Source organism: Pezoporus wallicus, unplaced genomic scaffold, assembly GCF_028554395.1.
Source record: "Pezoporus wallicus isolate ANWC-B61680 ecotype Strahan unplaced genomic scaffold, APGP_CSIRO_Pwel_v1 contig_2, whole genome shotgun sequence".
Taxonomy (NCBI): Eukaryota; Metazoa; Chordata; class Aves; order Psittaciformes; family Psittacidae; genus Pezoporus; species Pezoporus wallicus.
The window spans coordinates 307,801-330,958 of NW_026639478.1; the positions used below are offsets into that span (position 1 = coordinate 307,801).

General features: G+C 39.7%; 1 protein-coding gene across 2 annotated transcripts in view; it reads right to left on the reverse strand.

Moving 5' to 3' along the window:
- The window catches only part of SEC61B (SEC61 translocon subunit beta), a 32,650-nt gene that overhangs the window by 8,194 nt on the left and 1,298 nt on the right, over nucleotides 1-23,158 (reverse strand). The window contains exon 4 of one of the 2 annotated variants that reach the window (XM_057414749.1): nucleotides 19,444-19,777. The exons of the other annotated variant lie outside the window; for it this stretch is intronic. Coding sequence (XP_057270732.1) covers nucleotides 19,690-19,777 — 88 coding nt within the window. The 3' untranslated portion in view covers nucleotides 19,444-19,689. Of the gene's footprint in view, nucleotides 1-19,443; nucleotides 19,778-23,158 lie in introns of those variants that run through there. 2 annotated transcript variants of the gene reach the window in all.

Consider the following 23,158-nt stretch of genomic DNA (forward strand, 5'->3'; position numbering starts at 1 on the left):
AAATGTTTTGCAAAAATGAGGGCAAATGCAGTCCTTTGCCCAGCTTAGTATACAACCAGTTTCCTCACATTATACAACCAGTTTCTTCACATGTCCTAACACACACGCATGTGAACTGGAAACAAGGATGATCTTAATAAATGGTGTTAAACTGCATTGAACTGGAGGGGATGGAAGCAAGAAGCTGAAAGCTAAGACACCTGTTGCAAGCCTCCTTCAAAAGAAACTATACCACACTAATTGTAGGCTGTCATAAAAAACTTTATAATGCCCCAAAGGCATTGGGTCAATGTGTTAACAATTTGGCTCATATACTTAGTGGAAAATAAAGAGAAAACAACTTTAAGGTATGCTTGTTCCTAGCAAACTAAAAACTTCAGCTGCATAATTTGATGAGTAGCTTTATGCTGGAAATTCCTTTATAGTTACAGATAGAGTGAAAAAGGCAAGAACATTGCAGGCCTAGTACTGAACCACTAACATCAAAGGAACAAAAGAAAGATTTTGAGAGGTTCCCAGGAATGAAGGAATTATTGTTATGTAACCAAAGGACCTTTTTTCTTCCTTCTCTGCTTTCTGAAGACAAAACTTCGGCTCTAGTCTCTCTAAAAATAACATCTTTGCTTTTCAGGTGATGTCTGCTCCACTCACTGAGCAAAGAAGTGTGAGGAAGGATAGCGTCTGGGGAGAAACAAAGCCAAGAGCATTTATTGGAATGTATTAACTATATCAGAAAGAGTACTTCAGACTCTGATTTAATTGAAATCGGGAATGTAGCTGGAGAAAAGAAACATCGCCAGCATACCCTGGAGAACAGTGCTGAAGTATGTGCTACATTGACCACTGACAATCCATAGAGAGCTGACAGGTCACACTGTGCTGGCTCTTCTCCGTGTTTCCAGCTGCTAAATTACATTATAGTCAGCTTAAAATTCATTAAACGCCTTCCTATTATTACTTTTCCATATAAGCAGTTGTTATAGTTGCTGCAGAGACATTGTGTCATGGTGACAGCAAAGGGAGAGGCCTGAGTAAATATGAATGGGAAAGGAGAGGTGATTTTGACCAGGAAAACACTTGGGACTCTTTGCTTCAGAATTTAACTGCTCTTCAAAAGATGAATGCAGCTACACACTAGATTGTGAATTCAGATGCTTAAATGCTCCAGAGATACCTTAACACCAATTGTGGAGGTCAGGTTTTGTTTTTCAGTTTTGTATAAATTCCAAACCAGTCAGAGTCACCACTCTGTGAGACTGTCAGCGCGATGGTGCTGACCTGGTGTCACTGATAATTACAGGTAATTTCAAGTGCTGCCATTAATTTGCCTTTTTCAATCACTCAGCAAAGCTCACAGGCTTTGTCCTGTATATAATAGTATTGAAGGTAATAAGATTTCTTCCATCAGGGATTTAAGGAATTGGATTTAACTCAGATTTTTTTTAAAAGCTTTGCATTATTTCTTGCTGCTCTTGATGAAAAGGGATTTTTTAGCATTTTTCACTGATTTCAGTGGGAAGTTTTTCCATACCAGGATATGGAGGACCGAAATTCAGGTATTACCAGAAATATACTGTCACTCAGTTCAGAAGGGAAGCTCCTTTGTAGGTGGAAGTGCAGGGGAGAGCAGGAGTACTGGCCTCCTCCTCCAGTTAAGCCTTTTTGCATATATGTTCACTTTTAATAAAAGATGGAAATACAAAGACTCTTTGCTTGAATTCAGGCTTTTAATGACATGTCTCTTTGCCAACAGGACAGATGACAGTCCAAGCGCAGTATTAAACGGCATTTTGAAGTCAAATGTTGGTCATAGTGCCAACATATGCACGTAATGGATGGACAGTATGTGACCATTCATCACCTCCATCATCTGATGTACATGAGAAAAACGTATCAAAGGGCCTTCAATAACACCTTTTACCCTGATTGAAAGAACAAACCCATCAGTTTTTCTGGGAGAGCAAAGTAAAACCTACTAGAGAAATAAACTCTTAAAATCTAAAAAGGAAGATAGAAACCCCTTAGTGACTCATATGACTTAGAGCTGTAGAGACTTTTTAAAACAGTATTTCAATTTCTGCAGGCTTTCAGAATAGCATCACTAAAAATAGCCCAATGCCTTTACAGACCTACTGTCCATGCCCAGAATTCTTGAGATAAGTAGACTATTAAAATAATATAGGTCCTATCAGAAAGCCATGCCTCTGCATAGCTTATAAATGGATAGGAGAGTCAGATAAATACACACGAGAGTCAGAGGTTCATACACTGGAGACTTCTGCATGTCACGCAGCTCCTCTATGTATCCAGTTCCCACTGGTATCACACCTGACTCAGGCTACAGAATGATGCTTCCAGCACACCGTAGTCATGTGTACTGTTGGTTCATTTTGATCTTCACTAAATATTCTGAGGTGAATTTGGTTTGTTTGACAATCCAGGTGCAGCAGAAGGTATGAAATTTCTCATGATTGTGGGCTTCCTATGTCTTGGGGCTATAGTAAAAGCAGCCAAATCACTATTGCAAGTGCGCATCAGGACAACACAAGACTGATGAGACCCTCCTGAACCCAAAGGGCTTCTGCGGAACTCAGTTTATACTGCAGGTTTCCTCAGTGGAACATCTGCTCCTGCGGAGAGATGAGCTGCAGAGCCACCAGCTCTCTTTGGGAGCACTCATTTCATGCTCCTAGGTGGAGCTGTTCTGCCCCCGCATGGCGGGTCACTAGCAGAGCATGGAAGCAGACCTCTGCTTCACAAAACAGACAAACCCAACCATCTCATTGCGAGGCACGCCAAAGATTTTATGCCACAAGGAAGGGGACCTGTGTTGGTGTTCAGAGCAGCATATTCTGTTGCAATTGCACATGCCAGGAAACTGCAGAAGCAAGGCAGCTGGAGGGAGTCTATACAAAATTAATGGCTGACATAAATAGCGACCTCTGAACAGAAAGTGGTCAGAAATGAAGATGCGACAGAAATGAAAGTTGTGATTTATTAGAGGCTTTGTGAGGGGTTCTCATCTGAAGTACTGATTTAACAAGATGAGGAATTAAAGGCGGTCTTTGGATAGGATGCAAACTTGGCCTCTGAGTGCAGAGGCCAAAACTGCATATAGGGTGCTATTGGGAAGAAGGTCCCTGATGATCTGCTCCACAGATGCAAAGAATGAGATACAGAGCTAGATACTGGAGATGAATGAAGTAGAAAGTTTCTGTAGAAAAACCCAGACAGCCTTTGAAGGAAAAAGGAAGATTATGTTAGTACGGAGAATTAACACATGAAGTATGGAAAGTTCAGAGGAGCATGATGGAACATCCTATGAGACAAGACAGGACGCCCCATTTTCCCACCAAGGAGAGTCTAGGCAACATCAGTAGTCACAGAGAGCTAAACAGGGGCTCGGCTGCATTCAGCTGACTCCTCTGAGAGTGGGAAGAAGATCGTGACTCTTTCCTGAGTACATTCAAAAAAACATATAGAGTTTTTATGTGGGCAGGGGCATCTGGTTTTCACCCCATATGCTACTCTTTTTGGAGTTTAAGTATATAGCTGAGTAAGTGCAAGAGGTTGTTTACATGATGAGCATGTAACAGTCTGAAATAACACCAGAAGCCAGTAGTAATAAATGAATTTTGCTTTCCACCATGGGGCCCTGAATTATCTTTTAAGATTAATTATTTCATTAATCTGCTTGATCCTAAATGACACGGCACTTGCACAGGGATGGGGGAACGGAAAACCAGTTATCCTTCAAGATTTGCCTGAAGTACATTTACTTCCCAAACATCCAAAACACAAACAAAACAGAGAAACAAAGCCAAAATAAAACACAAGAAAACCTCACAAATTCCACCACATCCCAGCCAACGTTCTCTCCCTGCAGTGCTTACCATCAAAGACTCCATACTCATGGATGCTATATTCACTGGCAAGGTTTGACTGATTGATGGCTTGGCTTTGCAAGCGAAGATTTGGGAAGGGCTTTAACCACGCTTACTACATGCACGATGACCACGGGCATGTGGGATATCCAAATCTGGTTGGAAAAAAAGGCTGCTTGGGCAATCAGGAAGTGTCCGACCATGACTGTCATCTCCCGAGCTAACTCGAGCTACCCATGCGCTGGTCCGCCCACACGCAAGGTTGGATCTGCAGCTTCCCATGCACCTTGTCACCTACCGATAAGACCCTCGCCCGTCCATACAGACAAGTGAGAGTCAGCCCTTCCAGCCTGTGCAGTGGATTTTTTTAGGTGAAGTGCCTCTTGCCATCAGATGTAGGGAAGCTGTGACCAAGCAACTGAACACTATTCTTGAAAAATTAAATACGATAAGTAGTGCAGAAGTGCAGAATTTAGGAGGGCACCTCGGGCCTCCTTAACTCCCCAGTGCTGTGGGATCCTTTCTGTCTTGAAAAGGTTTCCATTAAAACTCTTCTTACAAGTAACACAGTAAGGAACAGCACACAGGCTATCAGTATACCAACGAATGAAGAATAAAGCATAAATAATTTCCGTGCCCCGTGACTGACTTTATTAATTGTAGGCTGGAAGGAAAGACAGCAAGAAATAGACTACCAAAAACAAAGGGAAAGTGTCTGCCACAAAGAGGCTGTACATCTCAGACTGAAACCTCTGTGTGTCAATGTGTATATGCATGTGCATATATTATCTGCTACCAATTTCTGCTGTTTTCAGTGAATTTCATCCTAATCTTTCATACTCAATTTCATACTAAACTTATCTTATGAAACAAAAGAATTGTTGATGAATGTTTTCCTGGCAGCAGCTTGAAGAAAGATCTTGAGGTGTATCAGTGCACATCCAAACTAGTTCTTATCCATTGTTAAGAGTATAATCAGTGACAAATAATTCTGCAGGTACAGGGAAAAGGCACACGTACAACCAGTATGATGAGTTTTCCTGACATGAAATCTTTGAAGGAAGTTGTTCGGCAGAGAAAGACTGAAAAAGCGCCAAACACAATGTAAGCATAAAGGCAGGGCATAAGTGCAACTGTGCAGAGAGAGTGATATGCAGGTCTGTTTCTAGGCAGGGAAGATGTCTGTGATTAATCAGGAGTTGGTGGACATTTGTCATCCAAAGCCATGCTATCCACTTTCAATCAGACTAAATTTCAGTTTCCACAGAGAAACATGTCAATATTGATGCTCAATGGATTTACGAAGTACACACAAATACCTGATGTATTATGCATGCACATATATATACATATGCATTTCTGTGACCACACATCCATTTATTTAGTAGTACAAATGCAGAGCCACTGATATATATTTATGTGATTATACATGGATGTAATTATATGGTGGTTTTATATTTGCATTTGTAACTACAGAATAAAAATACTGGTATGTATTGGAGATTTCTTTCTATATCCAGAAATAGGAAGTACATAGATAAGATACAGTTGGACGTAAAGAACTGGCAGCCTGACACACTGAGTAGGCTTGTGCTCTCACTGAAGGTTGGGGCTGCATTAATGTTAGTTTCCTTTCAACCATGACAGGGAAGGAGGAGGGAGGTCTGGAAAGCACCATCTGCTTTTCCAGATTGCTGTTAATCTGCCAATAATTCATATTCGATATAAAGAATTAATGCTATGGGAGAACATTAAAATATACAAAGCTTTCATCTTCAGCATATGGCGCAAAGACCAGCAAAGAACAGGCATCAGGTTGTCCTCATGAGCCAGGAGGGTGGAGAACCCTCAGAAATTTGTCTTGTGGGTAAAAGAGAATGAAAACATGGACAGGTATGGAAGAGAAACTGGATATTCCTCTGATAATCAAAGAAAGAACCCTGGAAGCCAACAAAAAAAAAGCTTTGCAAATTGTATTCTAAGGTTGGACTAGCAACACTGGAGAAACTAGGTCCAAGCCCAGACATGCATGAGGATGAATGAAATCCTGGCTTTGGGAAACATGCAGGCTATGTTTTGTGATCCTGAGATGGTTCCTGTGGGAACACGCATTAGAAGCAGCATCAAGCAAAAGGTCACACAAAGGGAGTCTGAAGTCACCTGGAAAGGGTGGCATCAGTGAGAAAGCAAAGCGTGGGGTGATACATCTGATGTGAAACACTAATCCCAAAACAGTTGATTGCGGTTTTTACATTGACCAGTGAAGGTCGACATATGGTGTGCTGGGAAAACTGCCAGCAGAAGTACCGCTATTTTTTTAATGCTTTTAATATAAATGTCAACCTTTTTCTTATGTATACAGCTTTATTAGAGAAAGGAGTGCTGGTTACTAGACAGAGTGATCTCTACTTCTTATGACACTTCTGAAGATGTAGGCAGAGTAGGAGTGAAGTACATACAGATGACAGGTCACTGAAAAAGGATTATTTTGTCCTGTACCTGATATTCCAGCGTAATATGGGAACCTCTGACTACACCTACCCAAGCAAACTGAGCACTGACAAGAAACCAGCCTCACCATGAAAGCATCAGCACGTGTCCTAGCACAGCTTTGGCCCAGGAAGAATGACACTGCTGATCCCAGCAATGCTTCAAGAGCTAATGCAGGTCAACAGCCACGCCAGATGCACCTAGCCTTTCTGATGGGCAGGACAGCTGAAGGGAGTTGATCTGTACAAACATGACCTCAACTATACCTAGCCTTTCTGATGGGCAGGACAGCTTAAGGGAGTTGATCTGTACAAACATGACCTCAACCATGCCTGTTGGACCCAGGATCTCAGAGAAATCCCTGGCCCATTTTAGTTCGCAACTGAGATACAGCCTTTGGGTCCCTACTCCATACATTGTATGTGCCTCCATACTTTGCTCCTATACCCTCTTTGGAGCAACCTGCCAGTTCCAGCACTTGAATCCAACCAATATAAACAAGTATGAAGGCTTTTGCATAGGCAAACAGTGTATTTTGGATCTGTTATTCTATCGCTCCTCATAAAAAGTGGCAAGGGAGCTTTATGGAGATGAATAAACAGCCTTTCAAAGATATAACCTCTGCATTCCTGCAAAGGTCCCCAGTGTCCTGTGCAGTGTGAAATTGTCTTGTAAAAACAACATTTAAGTTTCACACCAGAATTGAAAGGACTTACTACTCTAATACGAGGAAAAGAAAAATCACCCGCCTCTCTGAGGACAGAAAGCTGGAGCAGCAACATAAGTGATCTGGCAGTTCTTGCATAAACAGGAAGGGAAGAATTCCACAAATTTGATGACATGTGCTCTTTATTTTCAGAGTTGTTTGATTGATGAGTGACTGTGAAGGGGTGCTGTGTACGGGGAGCTCTGCTGATGGGCCTTGTGATCCAAAGCTGGAAGGAGCTCTAGACTGACATCACCGCTACCTGATGACAATTTTCTGGCTCTGGGGGCTTTTACTTCTGTCAGACATACTGGATTCTAAACACCATCTCTCCTTCATTTCATATGTCTTGTTTTTCTCCTAGCTTCCCCTCCCCCCCTTCTCCTCTGAGTTTTCTTACAGAGTAAAACGTGTGAATGGGAATGGGTTGTAGTCTGAAATCATGAATGTGGTGTCTGTTCCACCCTAATTTTTACAATCCTTGCTTTACACACAGCAAAAAATACCAGCAAAACAATTTGTTTTATTCTCCTCCCTGGTAAGCTTAAGGTTTGAGAACTTCTCAAAAGCTCAGCCTTTGTGAAAAGACTACAAAAAGGAGCAGGGGCTAGAGGCTAAAGCCACAACATCTTAAGACTCTCCTTCAGTAAAAGCACAGACTAATGACTCACATTCCAAAAGCAGGATGGGGTTAGTAAATAATAAAATTTTTTGACCAAATATTATAGCTGGAAAAAAAAACCCAAACGGGTAAGATTTTGGACACACAAGCCCTCTAGGGGTTCTTTACCATAGAGTAGTAATGGCTTTAAGTGATACTAGCCTTAATTTCCACAGACGCGTAATGAATTTTAAAGGAAAAGCTCAGCACAGTAAGTAATGTTCGGTTTACCTGTGATGTGCAAAGCACAAATTCCAGAAATTACACTTCTGGCTATATGAAATGTACTTATATTCTATGTATCCAAAGTATATGTTGTTTAACTTAGTGGTTTGTTTTATGAAAAGAAAATGAAAGACATCATTTGTATAGCTGCTTAATGTTTTATTCCTGGCTGGGTATTTGGACTAGGAAAACAACAGCTTTCCTTTTGGCTGTTAGTGTTTAATTATTCAATGTTAACAGCCAAGAAGTAAGCTGTTAGCCCTCCTTCTCTTCTTCACAGCTTTTCTTTCCCTCGTGGGTCTAAATCTGTCCTTCACAAATATGAAGAACAATTTGAATTGTAGAGACTGCATTTTGGCCTCACAGGAAACAGCCTATGGTTTGCATTATTTCCTTTTAATATTGGTGTGGTTTGTTCTCCAGTCTTTTAAAATGACACAGTAGCTGCTTCCCTTCCTCTGTCATCGATGTTCTTCTTTGAACACTGTAACAGACCCTTCTCCTTCACAGACCTGCTCTCTTTGGACATCTGCTGAAATGTAATGATTATTCTGCCCAAATCACTGTATTTACTGCTAGACAAAGTAAATAAACTTCAAACATGGTAGGTTTCCTCCTGCTTCCTCAGACTTCAGAAGCATTTAAAAATTTTCTCTAAAGACAGCAGATCTTGGTATCAGAGGATGATAATTGCTTGAATCATCCCAAAATAATATCTCATAAAATAAACCACATATTCACTATACTTGGGTAAAGTGCTTGAAGGCCAAATGTGCAAGTCTTTACCTAAAGACTCAAAAATGTCATACATCTTGCTTCTCTAGGATGAGAGCAACTCATGACATAATCACACACCTTCCTTGACCAGAGCTTTCCCCTTTACTCTCCTCTGAGAAAAACCTCTGGAAACAGGTTCATGTGCTCCAGCACCCCTTCATGACAGGTCATCCCAAGACACTTTTGCTGTATCAGTCAGGGATATACAACCCTTCATGACTGCTTCCTAATCTTTGCTACTAAATCATTCAGGTTACATTATAGGCTGCTTGAATTCAAGTCTGAAACACTTGAAATGTTAACGGCAACAGGAACACACCATATATGCGAAATCACAAACTTACCATGAGTCTAGTTCGAGTCTAAACAATCTAATGAAAGAATTACCCATCCAGTTACAATGATGCTAACAAGTCACAGTTCAAATTATATTCAGTTAAATCTGTACACACACATTTTAATATCTACCCATTTTTTTGGTGGTATGCTTTCCTTTCTACTGCTTCTATGAGTCTTAACCATGATAGCTCCAGTGCAGGGGAAGGGAACTGTGAGCTATCAGTATTCAAGTTGTTGAAAGCTGATCAAAAGCTAAAACAAAATAATAGTTACCTGGTCATTAGGCAATCACTATTACAGGCGAACAAGCTAAAAGAAATCTGCAGGCAGGCCAAGACAAGTCCATACAAACCCCAAAAAGTCCAGAGGCCTCAGCTCTTAGCTTCAGACAAAGCCTGTGGCCTCTTATAATTAATGGTAACACCACATCCACTGGGCACAAGGCTACAGATTTTCTTTGAACTGGCCTTATGAAAGAGATCTGAAAGCCTACAGCAGTAAAGTCTCTAGTCAAATTCTCAGTTTGAAAAAGCATCTCAAGGATTTATGTCTTCAGATCAAGTGGACCTCTGGCAAGTGCTAGGGACTGTGAAGCAAACCCTTTCTCTTCGAGATCAGATATTCAATTCAAACTAAATTAGAAGAGACGAGATCACATTGCTCATCAGTCAGTCTCTACAACAAATGTCTGAATTACAAATTTGCCATCATACAGTAAACAAACAGACATTCTTATTCACTGCAAAAGGAGAGCAAAACTGAGATTTCATGGCTGTGAAACACTGCAACAGCCTCTTTGGTCCAAATAAAAGCTTACTTCTCACCAAAATGAAGCAATCACACTCCTGAAAGGTGCTCGCTGCTCCTTTTGTAGCTCAAAACAGAGGAATAAACAACGTGAGTCTCCATGATAATCAACATAATCCTCAGCCTCTGCCTGTATATCCAAACACAAACGCAGATTTAGACTGAGACTCACCATCTCTGACCTCTCTGTACATTTCAATGTGTGTTACTTCGAAATAAAGTTGTCACTGATTACATAATGCTAATAAAAAGACACCTATGAAATCCATATAAATCTTTGCTTAGCCTTTACTCCTTCTTATGAGGTTATGTGTTCTTCTTATGAGGTTCTCTATTTCAAGAAATAAATTACTACCAGGCATGGAATCTCATAGCTCATGAAAGAAGCAACATGACCTTTACTCCTATAATCTTCCAAAAATGTATGAGATTTTAATGCTTCATGTTATTTCCAGGCACTGCCAATGCTGGCATTTTCATTTACCTCTATGCAGGGTCATTGCAGAATTTGGTGAAGAAATTTCCAGCTGCTGATGCTGTGTAGAGAGGTACTAATCAGGACCTACTGAGCTACCCCTCCACGAACAGACAGAATGCAATCCTGCACCATAAAGACTAACTTCAGAGACCCGCTCAGGGTATTTTAGCAAACATTCTCATGTTCTGAGCCTACAACAGTAGAAAAGAGGACGCCCAATTCTTCAGGACTGTGTCTTTTGTTTGCAACCCATCAACCACATTGATTTGGGTTACTCATCTTGAAAGAAAGCGAACAGGACAAAAAATAATAATTATACCTGTAGAAGTTTCTGAAAACCAAAATTCACCAAACAAGATTTCCCATCTGTCCTGTGTAGTGTCAGTATTGCAAAAGAAAGTACACTTGCTTACAGATAGTCAAACAGATTGGGAAAATCCTGCCTTTGTAATTGAAGGACGTCTCCACCTTTTAAACACTGGAAGTTGTTATTGATTCCCCCACCAGATGGAGTAGCATGTACAGTTTTGATGATTCCTGCAGACGTGTGATTTACTTATTCGGACTGCATACTGTATTCTTAGCTAATATCATCTACTTGGCTCAGTAAATCAAAAATTCAAGCTCCAGAGCCTGAATAAAATCTCTAAGAATCTTCTTTCTTTCCATGACTCTCCAAGACCTTTGATAACCTGAAGTAGGTTCTGTTCACAGTCAGCTCTTTACCTCAACTGCTGACCAGCAGAAATATCCCCAGTTTCAGAGGATGCAGACATTCAAGTCCGTATCAGAAAGGCTACACAAGAACCATATGATCACAAGTAATTCAGGTGGGAAGAGAGCTTGAAATGTCATCTAGTGCAATGCCCTGCCACCTACAACTCAAAGGTGGGCCACCTCTGAGATCAGATGAGGCTTCCCAGGGCTTTATCCATCAGTCTTGAAAAAAATCCAAGGGAGAAGACTGAACAATTGCTCTGGGAAACCTGCTCCAATGCTTGACTGTCCTCAAGGTGAAAAGCTTTCTCTTTGTATCCAACCCATCTTGCTTTATCTTAGACCTATGGGTTCTCATCCTCCTGCTAGGTACTGCTATGAAAAGCCTGCTTTCAACTTCTTCATGACCTCTGCGTAGATATAGGAAGGTTGCAACTAAGCCTCCCCTTCTCCAGGCTACAGAGGTCCAGTTCCTTCAGCCTCCCCTCTCAGAGCAAGTGCTCCAGACCCTGAACACCTCTGTTGTATTTGCTCCAGCTCATCACTGTCTTTCCTACATTGAGTGTGCTCAAAACTGGACACAGCATCTCTTCCTGCAAACTGAAACATTGTGCCATCGCTGTCCTGCATTTCCTTGTATTGACAGCTCATGCAGAGGCTGACTCATATTAGATGGACTTCATACTTTCACGTCAGGTGCACAGCATTACATAAAGGAATATTTGTAACTTAAATCCTGATTTCTAGCCCAGCCTGTGTCACTGAACTGCTGTGAGGAGAAAATTCTTCAATTCCCACACTGCTTCCATGTAAGGACAGCATACATCTCATAGAAAACATACAAATAGCTCACTCCAACTTGACATGTATGATTTTAATGTGACAAAAAACACATCCCCCTGATGCCCTGGGACCAGTTTCAGAAGCAGGTGTGATCAGGTGGGACCTACCAAGTGCTTTCAGCTCAGGCTGTATTTTTCCTGGAAAAGGCAGGATGATGCTAGATGGCCTCAGCAGAAACCCAAGCAGTGCTTTCTGGCAATGAACAAAGGTAGACACATACACAAAGAAACTGGGAGTGGCACTGATGCAGTGCAGAAATTAAAGTGAAGGAAAAGCACTGGCTTTGCTCAGATGTAATTGGCTTTATCCCATACACAGCAACCAAGAACAGAACATAAGATTATTGCCCTTCTGAGGAAGCAAAAGGGAATAGCCCAGCCACAACCAACATCACGACAGCTTTTCAGTGAATTATATCCCATACATGAACTTGAGCTATATACAAATGATATAATTCCTACAAAGTAGCAACTGCAACCAGTGCGGATATCAGGGGAGTGGAAGCTGTACAATTGTTTAAAGCAGAGAAGAGGTTTAGGCATTAGTCTGGTCAAAACTTGAAGGCAGCAAAGCGGGAGAATAAAAAAATGATGGTGATATTGCTTGTGAGAGACAGTATTGTGAGAGCTACTGAGATTTTGCTACAAAGAGCTAGTAAGTATTAGTGGTTCTTAGTAATATCTCAGACTATTATACTTTCTTTACTATCTTATTGTAAGACAGTAAGTAGGTCTGCTTTTATTTAAAACTTACTTCCAGTTCTGCATGACTGTTGTCTTCTGATGCACCTTAACAGTCTTCCAGGGAGACTGTGCTACAGGGGTTTTACTCAGCAGCATCAGCTAAGGGTGAGAAGTGAAAAGTAAGAAGGGAAGCACTGCATGAAACCTCTTCTGTCACGGCAGGTGCTGGAAATATTCAGCCTGGGCATGCTAATTAGGCACTACGGTAACACTTTCAAGTCTGGGATCTGATGGTGTTAAATGCACAGTGAAAAAATAAGACTTTGTATGTGAAATATTGCTTTGACTCCATACATTTGCTGGCTTACAATAAAACAATCATTACACCTGGAATGCAAGAACTTGCAGTGCCATCACCCTACCACTTTAATCTGCAGATTTTTCACAATCGGATGCTTCTTTTGCTGTAAGTTAGGACGCTGTGTTGGAAATATATGCCAGTTTTTATTACAAGGTTCCTTGTCACCTGACCCATGAATTATCAATAGCAGTATTGTTCCCAACTTCAACATTATTTGAAAGCCATTGTCTTAGAGTAGATGGTGGAGGAACAGGTTCTGGAGCATTAATAAAATTGTTTCACAGCACTTTTCATAGAATCATAGAATGGTTTGGGTTGAAGGGACCATGGGCAGGGACAACTTCCACTAGAAAAGCAGGTTTTTGGAGGAAGCACATTACACCTCATTCCTTACCTTAAGTACAAGGAGAATCTATTTTTCTAATAAAATTTAATGTAATGATCAGTATAGCACCTGGGTATTCATTTCAGGTTTGCAGTAAAGAGCAAGCTTAGAAACTGAACAATAAAAGCATTACATTTCCTTTTTAACACAAACGCACAGCTGCCTCATCCTCCTCGAACAGATGCTTAGCAGCTTTCCCATTAGCTTCACTATGAGACAGTCAAGCCCATGACACACACACACAAAGTTTGCTAACATTTCTCTAACAGGTTTTCTTTTTATTCCTCACTGGTGAGACAATTATTTTCATACAAGAATAAAACTAGGCAAAATTTATATCCATGCAATTTGGTTTTTCCCACTGCATAGGAGTGACTCAGCCATATGTACCACAGAATTCCGCCTAGTGATGGCAAGGCACTAACAGACAGATTCTAACTCTGTGCCGGCACATCCAACACGAAGCAAGTTAAACAGAACTGGTTTAGTGATATCCATGGGGAAGAAACATGCTCTGACAGCATTTACTGACTTACTGTCTGTTTAAAGTGCTTGCCTGAATTGCCAATTACTTTTTTCTTCAAGGATCATGGAGCTCCTAAAACCTCTGGTCTCTGGGAAGTCTGTTTTGATGACTGAACCTGCCAAGCATGTCTTCATGAGGTTTTCGGGTTTCACCACCACTGTATACTCTCAGATTATTTCATCAGCAACATGAAGTTAAAGATCCGTAGCTCAGTCAGCAGCAGCTGTTGAATGCAGGGTTGAATTTCATTTCAAACAATCTGGCACCTACAATGTTAACAAATGCTCCATCTACTCCAAGTTGCTGTCCAGAGTTCTTCAACTGCCCGAAGCAACTGGCACCTACAGGATACCTTTTCACCTGACACTAAAACAGGTTAGCAGAACTAAAACCTAGAAATGCAGGTTTGTCACCAGTGACTACAAAAGGTACACAACTATTCTATGATTCTATGATTCTGGAAGTCTAGAGTTAGCTAATCTAAAGTTAAATCTCACCCTAGAGAGGGGAGGTACGTGTCATTCACACAGAGAAAAGGAGTTCATCGAGTTACACATCCTCAAAAGAAGCCAGGTAAAAGCGGAGAGAAAGGGCTACCACTGCATGAAGTAGTGGTGTTCCTTAAGTATCAGGAAGGAACAGCTGCATGTGAACTACCCTGGACAGCAGGACAAATAAAAGACCTCTGTGCTTCCTTCAGAACACAGATGCTTTCTCATGCTTTCGACACAGATGCTTTCTACACAGCCATAGCCACAACAACCTAAAACACAGAGATAAAAGGTTTGCTGCAACAAGTCATTTTACTGAAAACTTTTCCCCTTAAAGTGGTCAATCTTCAAGCGATCATCCACGACAAGAGGCCTTATCTGATGTTCTCCTGTTCTTGAGTTTGCCACAAGGCAGAAAGTGGTTGAAAATCATTTTAACTTGCAGGTAGAAAACATTATTGGAAGCAGAATTATCAAAACCATTTTTCTCCCCACAGGTATTGTGAGGTTGTTTCTCTGTTCAGAAGCACGGAGGTATCTCACTCCACACACCCTCATTCAATGAGGACAACTCTGTCATTAGTAAGTAATTTGCATGCAGACAGCAGGGAGATTAGTATTATTTAATTCCACCTGGGACAGAGGAAAGGCTCTATTATCCACTACTGTGAGTTCCTCCATGCGCGAGTTTTCAATGTCCTGTAAAGTTTTTTTGCAACCTGCAGCCAAACGCGAGATAAAATTGTTAAATCTGTGGCAATCCACATTTGAACTTGGATTGTGTTATCAGTAAAATGGGTGTGTTCTGTTCACTGTTGTTACTACCTGCCATGTCTCTGCATTACCAGAGCATTATCAAAATACATGGCACAATTCAGTATGATCAGCAGCCCTCAGAGAAAAAGAGACAACTAGAATACAAAAGGAAGAAGAGAAAGTCGCAATACATGTCAAGAATGACATATAGCCAGGTACTCAGTAACTTCACACCTGCTCTTCTTTTGCCTGCCTTTCTTTTCACCAACTTCCGAAATCAAAGCAGAAATCACAAATGCTATATAATTTTCCCCTCCAACTAAAAAAATACAAACAGTCCCCTTTTACAGCTCACATCCCAAGTTAAGCATTAATACTCTTAACATATTACTAACAACACCAAGTCTACAAAACAATCTTCTATGAAACACACTTAAATAAACAGCTAATATGAGGATGTCAATACAGCATTATCAAACCTGGAAATATATAACCTTAGCCTTTCAAGAAATAAAAGGCATCTCTTTTCCAATCAAAAAAGACCCCAAGATAAATTTTTCTACCAAGCCCCTCACAGAATCCATTAATGTATTTATGAAATCATTTAGCGCTCACCACATGATCTCAGTATACCATCCACTCATCTTGAGCTAACACAGCTGAGGAAGAGAACACAAGCTGTTCTGTTTGCTTCTTTGCACTGCTGTCATGGTGCAGTCTAATGAGGGTGTACCATCTTACATTTTCAGAGACACATCCTTTTGTATTTCTAAACTGATAAAGCACTGTACACATTTGCATACATCTGTCTTTACAGATACATATACAAAGCTGCAGCAAAGGCATTATAACTTACTGTGAACAGTACTAAAGAGAGCTTGCACTAGTTTATGTTATGTCTCATAGGCTCAGAGAGCTTAAGAAACAGCTTGATATAGATGAGACACTGGAAAGAGCTGACAGTTTCTTCTTGGAGGGCAAATTCAGAGTCTGACATGATAAAAGAAAAGATACCCTTCTGTTGCAAGTGGGCCAAGTATGTATGGGACAATCACAAATTATACACTCGAACAACTGCCCTTCCCCTTGGTCCCTTCAAGAATGAACAATCATTGAGGGTGATTATCAGAGGCACAGTACTTATCATGACACGATGTCAAAAGCTGGGAGGAGTTCACATGCTATATGCACACTACAGGAAGGTTGGCCCGGATATAACCAACTGGATACCAGTAAATAGTGAAGCCTAGAGGTAGGAAAGATAAAAACCAATCCCCAACAAAGATTGGTTTTGTGTAGTACAGCTGGAGTCTACAGAGCAAAAAGCAGTTCTGAAACATCAGAACTAATGAAGCTCACATACCCACAGATCCATAGCTTGTCCGTGATTGACTGCAGTGTGCAAAAAAGGTGCAAGACCAAAGATTAAACCTTTTCCTATCCTAAGGACATCTAAGTCGTCTACCTCTCACCCTATTCTTCATAGGTAACAAGTTAAAAATGAGTTTTTGCTCAGAGGGAACTTCTACAGTCTCCCTCTTCCAACAGCTACCAATTCCACCCAACCCTCAAGAACATGGTCTTTCAGCTTCTATTCCTCTCTTAAATCAGACTGAAGTTTGCTCCTGGGCTCAGATTCATGGCTGGGGGATGGAGGGAAAGCTTAAGCAACACAGATGTTCTCATGTACAGCAGGACCATTTCCTTATAAAACCCCTTAATCACTTGAGGAATAATGGAATCTGAGGTTACATTTCTTTTAAGTCAAGAATAAAAGGTTCTCGTACATTATCATATCTTATATGGAAATACAACCCCTTCCAGATGTCCTGAACCTCTATCGCTAAGGAGACAGAGTAAAGCTCTTTGCAGACCTAGAGCCCTCTCTGGAACTTAAGTAAACTATACAGATATTTACAGTTTCTAACAGTCAGCTCAGCCAAGCTTGTATTTCAATCACATACAAACAGGCATAGAAATTCAGTCTTACTAATTCCTAGTTTTCTAATATGAAGCTTTGCAAACGACCATCCTTCTTTTCCACCTATTTGTAAAAAGACTAGTTTCCTGTATTACAGGCTGGCTACTATTTATCTGCATGGCCATAATTTATTCACAAAGACCAAACAGAATTTCACACTCGTTATTAGCCAAACTTCTGGTAAGTCTCTGCAACCTGCATTTCTTTATCTGTCCTTCTGTGGGGCTGAAGTTTTGATAAACATTAATTGCAAGAATACAGAATTGTACAGGTCATGTACACAAAATGCTAAAAATATGAGCATGAATTATCTAATGCTTTTATGCTGATCATTAAAATGATCACAAATTGAAAACAGACAATGGAGAAATCCGTCTTTATCATGTACAAAGAATATTAAAGCAAGCTATGATACTTCAGCTAGCTGTGTCCAAATATCACTTTTTCATGAATTAAAGCAGCAAGGGTTTTTCTAAACCACAGAAAAGCACACACTTCCAAAATATAAAGTCAAGAAGTGGGAAGTAAATTGCACAAAACTAGAGACATTAGACTCTGACAGTGTATGTAAAAATCTGATACAGGCAATTGTAAACCCCAAAATATTTAATCAAGAACAGCACTGTCAAAATAGTCATTTTCATACTACACTCAGCTGAATTAAATTTATGCTGTGCAGCCTTCCCCACCCCCCCCCCCCCCCCATTTTCTAAGTTCATAGCTGATTTTGGTCTTTAGAAGCAGCCGGATAGCAGGCAAGTAAAAATATGGAAAGCTTAAAATGGAATTACTTGATGCGGCAAAACAGCTTTTAGGACCGGAAGCATTTTGAAGAAAATTGTTTTCTGCTGTGTTAGAAAACTGCATCAAGAGAAAAGGTTACCTATTTAGATATTACTGTTACCCATTAATCCTTTCCCTTACACTACTTGCATAAAAGTACATTATTTCTTTCCCTTTGAGTCAGCAGCAGAGTCTGTCCACACTGTCAGTAGAACAACTGACTTGCATTTGGTCCTTTCTTAGCGTTTTCTTTCTTGCCTTAAAATGAAAATATTGACTGTACAGATTTCATTTTCTTGTTAGGCAAACATTTAAATGAGGTCCTTATCTCTGCCTTTTAAAATGGTGAGCAAATACGCCTATTTGTTTTATTTTCCCTTGTGTTTTTAGCTCCCTTACATAGCAGCAAGTGGTTTGTGGATCCTTTTCCCTTTGACATATGATTTGTTTGGCTCAATTTCCACTGCTTTAGTGTATTCTCCTACCCCACTGCCTTTGAGTCACCAGAATTCCATTGCTCAACCTTCAAACCTCTGAAAACACAATCCTCCTACCATTATATTCTGTAAGACAATTTTCAACCCTCTACATTTACACTAGGCATTATGGCATAAGCATAGCTCAGAGCCATTATCCTGAAGTTTCTCCTTTCAGAGGTAATCGTACTTTAAGAATTGCTTTAAAGGAAAGTAGTGCGTGAGAAAGGCTGCTTCTACAATGTGTCAGCAGTCAACACTTGTATCAAGGCTGCATAACCATAAACAGTTTTCTCATTACAAGCTGATATTCAAACAGAAATTGTAACATGAACAACAGGCTAAAATAATTCTATCCAACTGTTTGGAAAGGCCTGATTTGGTTATCTGAATCTCAACATCACATCAGCAGTAAGAAACATCTGAAACACTAATGCACCGATATGTAAGTACCTTTAAAAAGAAGGAAGAGCTGTCTGAATGTTCAAAAGGCAAATAAAGACCACCACCCACAAGGAAACTGGAGACTTAACTGAAGAGCCACTTAACTGTATCTCAGCTTACTTGCATGTCCTGTTATCTAAAACACAGCCATTGCTCTTGAAGTCCTTCCATTCCACTTCTTCCTCACCAAGTCTTCGTTGAAAGAGTCTGGAATTCCAAAAGAAACATGTCTTTGACAGTTGTGCAATTATTATTTTTAAAATCAGTTAGGGACCAGCTCATCCTGTTGTTCCTTCAGTGCAGTTTGAAGGACAAGCATACTTATATACTTTCATGTATAATGAACACCGAGTAAAGTTCAACTTGCATTTGGGAAATAAATGAAATAAACCCAGCTATTTTTCTGGAGTTAAACATGACCAGCTCAGCTAGTGTACTTCTGTTTTATTTCAACGGACATGTTTGTTCCTTCACCTGTCTGTGCACCTGATTTTGCCTCTCCCATTCACAAAAAAAAAACAACCCAACCAACCAAAGATCTTCTTGCATAAAATTATATAGCAACGTAGAGTATAGAAGAGTCTGAACAGTCAAATATTGGAATAGGAGGAAAAAATACAGTTAAAACTGTTTCTATTTCCATACACAACTTTTATTGCAGTTCCTGTATTCCGAGTGTACAGATACAAATATAAAATGACCCACAACAAACTTTAAACCTGCCCAAATAGCAAACTGAGAAATTAATTCAGTATTAGAGCCAAAGTTGACAGGACTTCAACAGATGATAGGAAGCTTCCCCAGTCTTTCTCCAAGAACAACCAGGATCCACCATATTTTTGGTCCAAGATATATGCTTTAAGCTGGCAGCTGAGTCTACGAACGAGTGTATTTACCCCAGATGTGCAGCATAAACACAGAAGCAATAAAAAGAAGACTCATGACCAAAACTGGAACAGGCCCACTAAAAATAAAGAAAAAAAATGCATTAACATAAAAAAAAAGTTTGCTTTGTCCAAAGGTCAGTCATTATCAGGCAAATGAACTAATCATTCACAAACAATTGTACGAAAAAACTTATTCTGTTCCCATAGAAATACCTTAAAGTATTAGAAATGAGATATCCGTCTCTATCAAAAACTGCTGCTGCCCATTTTTAAATAGTTTTACACACCCTAATTGTTACATAACTATAAAGTACAATACATAATAATAATAAATACAAAAATCACTCATTTAAAAAGCCATTAATGGTTCATTATTACTCAATGTTGTACAAACAATCTCTGGAAAATTATCAACTGCATTTACTACTTGGACAGCCACCTGAGCAGAGATGTAGTCAGATTCAAAAAACAACAGAGTCCTCTAGCGGCTAGTAAAATTTTGGCATAAGATTCACATTAGCTTTTTTTTTTCTCTCTAGAGGTTTTATTTCTTGTGGAAACAATGGCAACACTGGGTGAGAAACAGAGATTTTGTTTCCTTCAGAAAGATACACAGAATGACAAAGTTAACTCCATCATTAAATCATTACCCAGAATGTATAAATTAACAAATTTCTGAACTTTTTCCTCCCCATTATTATATTGTTTAGAAATTGTATGGTGATGTTTTTAAAAGACAATTTAATCTTAGCACGGTGAGAGACTAAATCAGTGGTTTCACACTGTGCTAAGATACTGTTATCTGCACTATTACAAAATTACATGCACTCAGTACTGGTTCATACCGATCTCACTTTGATTTTCAACATGAATTCTGCTATCCAGCCTGGACTAACTGTATCCTTCAGGTTACTGTGTATAAGCAGCTGTTACTTGAATACAAGAAAGTACACAGAAAGAAGCTGAAAGTGGATGGAAACAATTTACTACACATTTTTCTATGAGATCATGGTCCATGTACTTCAAATATTTGTAACTGTAATCTTATATCGAGTTTTAAAATTCATTTATTATCCACCATAGATTTATTGGGGTATGGAGAACCCTGAACAGACACAAAGCATTTATCACATAAACCAGTGACAAAACATGCAAAATAAAATAAAAAAGTAAAATATACATGCACAGTGACTACATAAGCAACCCCTACCAAGGAGCTTGTTTCACCAAGCAACAGAACATACTTCTCGATCCCCAGTGTTTTATACGTATTTGAAGTTTATGTTCTCCACAATATAAATTGCAATGGTATCAGGTGCACAGTCTTATACTGTACCTGAATTACTATTTAATCCCTTTGAGCCTTTAGCAGTAGTAACATGCAAAGCTACTCTATGCCGAAAGCACATGGGAACAGAGAAGCACCACTAACCAGAACAGAACACCACAGACATAAACAAGGGAAGGTTGTTTGTATGTTTGTTGGCCGTTTGGCTGTTTTAACTTGCAGATGACAAAATAAACAGTTTTTCAATACTGACATGTATCTTATTTCCTCCAGTCCCAAAGACTATTTGCTGAAACCTTGCCATTCTCCTCCATACACCTGATTCTTCTCTGCACACCATGCGCAGTTTAAATAAACAGATTCAGGCACCTCTAAGACTTGACACTGTTCATTCTCAGAATGTCTTTCATAAGGTTGTATACTATATCACAAGCCCAAATTGATTCTCTACCCACAGGAAACACCACCAATAGCTCTTCAAACAAGAAAGCACAAGACAAGACACAGGAACCACAGGTATCAATTGCCACAGAAAGGGCAAAAAGTTTGGGTTTGCAAAGCATACAATGCTCTTCCTTGCAAAGTATACAATGCTCGATCTGAGTTTTAAAGAGAAAAATATTGTGTCCCACTCTCAACCAGATTCCCCACAGCTCCCTTTTGCTAATATTACTTTTAAAGGCATTCCTATGTTCTAGGATCTTGTACTACAGATAAATGTACTTTCCTGAGGCAAACTAAACTTGCTTGTTCAACATACTCTTCTGATGTTGAGTACAGCTTTTAAATGACTAAAATATAACTACACAGAATATAAAATCATAACTAGCATGAAATAGCCTGTTCTCAGGTGGTTTTATGGTGCTTCTTTTCCATACTAATTTCAAGATCCCATATTTTGAACATCAGGATTAAAACAAAACACCATCACGCTAAGCTCTCACACTGCTGTATGCAGTAGCAATCACAAACATTTTTAAAAACTTCAGCTGAAGCACTTTACTGAGGCAACCACAACCCCTCTATAACCTGTATTTACTTTAAAACCTACCAAGCAGGACAAAGAACATAACAACTGGTTGTTATGGAAAAAACATGTAGAAAAATACATGGAAATCTGTAAGAAAGAATGTTCCTCCCAAGCCATGGTTCAGAAGGTGATACATCTGGTGTGCAGATGCTTTCATCCATTAAAAGCCTGACCATACAGCTACCCATGGCAGCCTGCAGAAAAATCCCCAACCAACCAAGCAAGCAAACAACAAAAAAACCCAAATGATACTCCCAGTGTTCCAAAACCTCAAAATTTGGAACCACTGTGTTGCAACGTAAATAGAAGGGAAAAATCTACTTACTTACCTGCTTGTATTAAAGTTTAGAACAATTAAGTGGCCATTCAAAACCGAAAGTGATACCAAAGGAGTCACAATGAAACTTATTAAAATTGGTAAAGCTGCTTTGACAGCTTGTATCACAGCTTGCATCACAGTATTTAAACAATATAAAAATCTACCTAACAATAACACTTGTTTTTTCTCAGTTTGGTTTTAACTTTTAATTGAGCTTTAGTAGACTAAACAACATGGAAAACTGCTGCCTTTGCCTATCTGCACAGATTTACTCTAGAACACTATTACTGCTCTTCAGCTTTTTCTTTTCTTAAACTTGCCTCCTTTTTGGATTCAGAATGAAGAAAGCAAAACCTGAAGTAGTAGAGCACCACTACTTCAATGGTTTCTTTTTAAAGGTTTGTTTTTTAAAATCAAGCACATATGAAAATGAAAAAACATATAAGAGCTTCTGAGGAAGGATTACCCACATGACAATCACTATCACAAGCCCTTCCCCAAATGTTCTGTTTGCACAGCCAGCAGCAGCCCCCTTAAAGAGCTCCCAAATAAAATACTAATGGATTATCTTTAATCCAGTAAGACCAAGAGGCCAACAAGTATAACTCTACAGGAAGCACAAATGCCCACTGAGGGTATGACTTAGCATGCATCCATCAGCTGATATACACCTTCCACCTTTGTTATTCAAGTATCTGGCTGTAAAGCTAGTTTGGGAAAGTGATCTGATTGACTCAAACCAGCCAAAACCTAAAAATTTAGGCTCTCCTTACAGCTTAAGGGACACTACCGCTATTATCTGACCACAATCTTGGAACAGT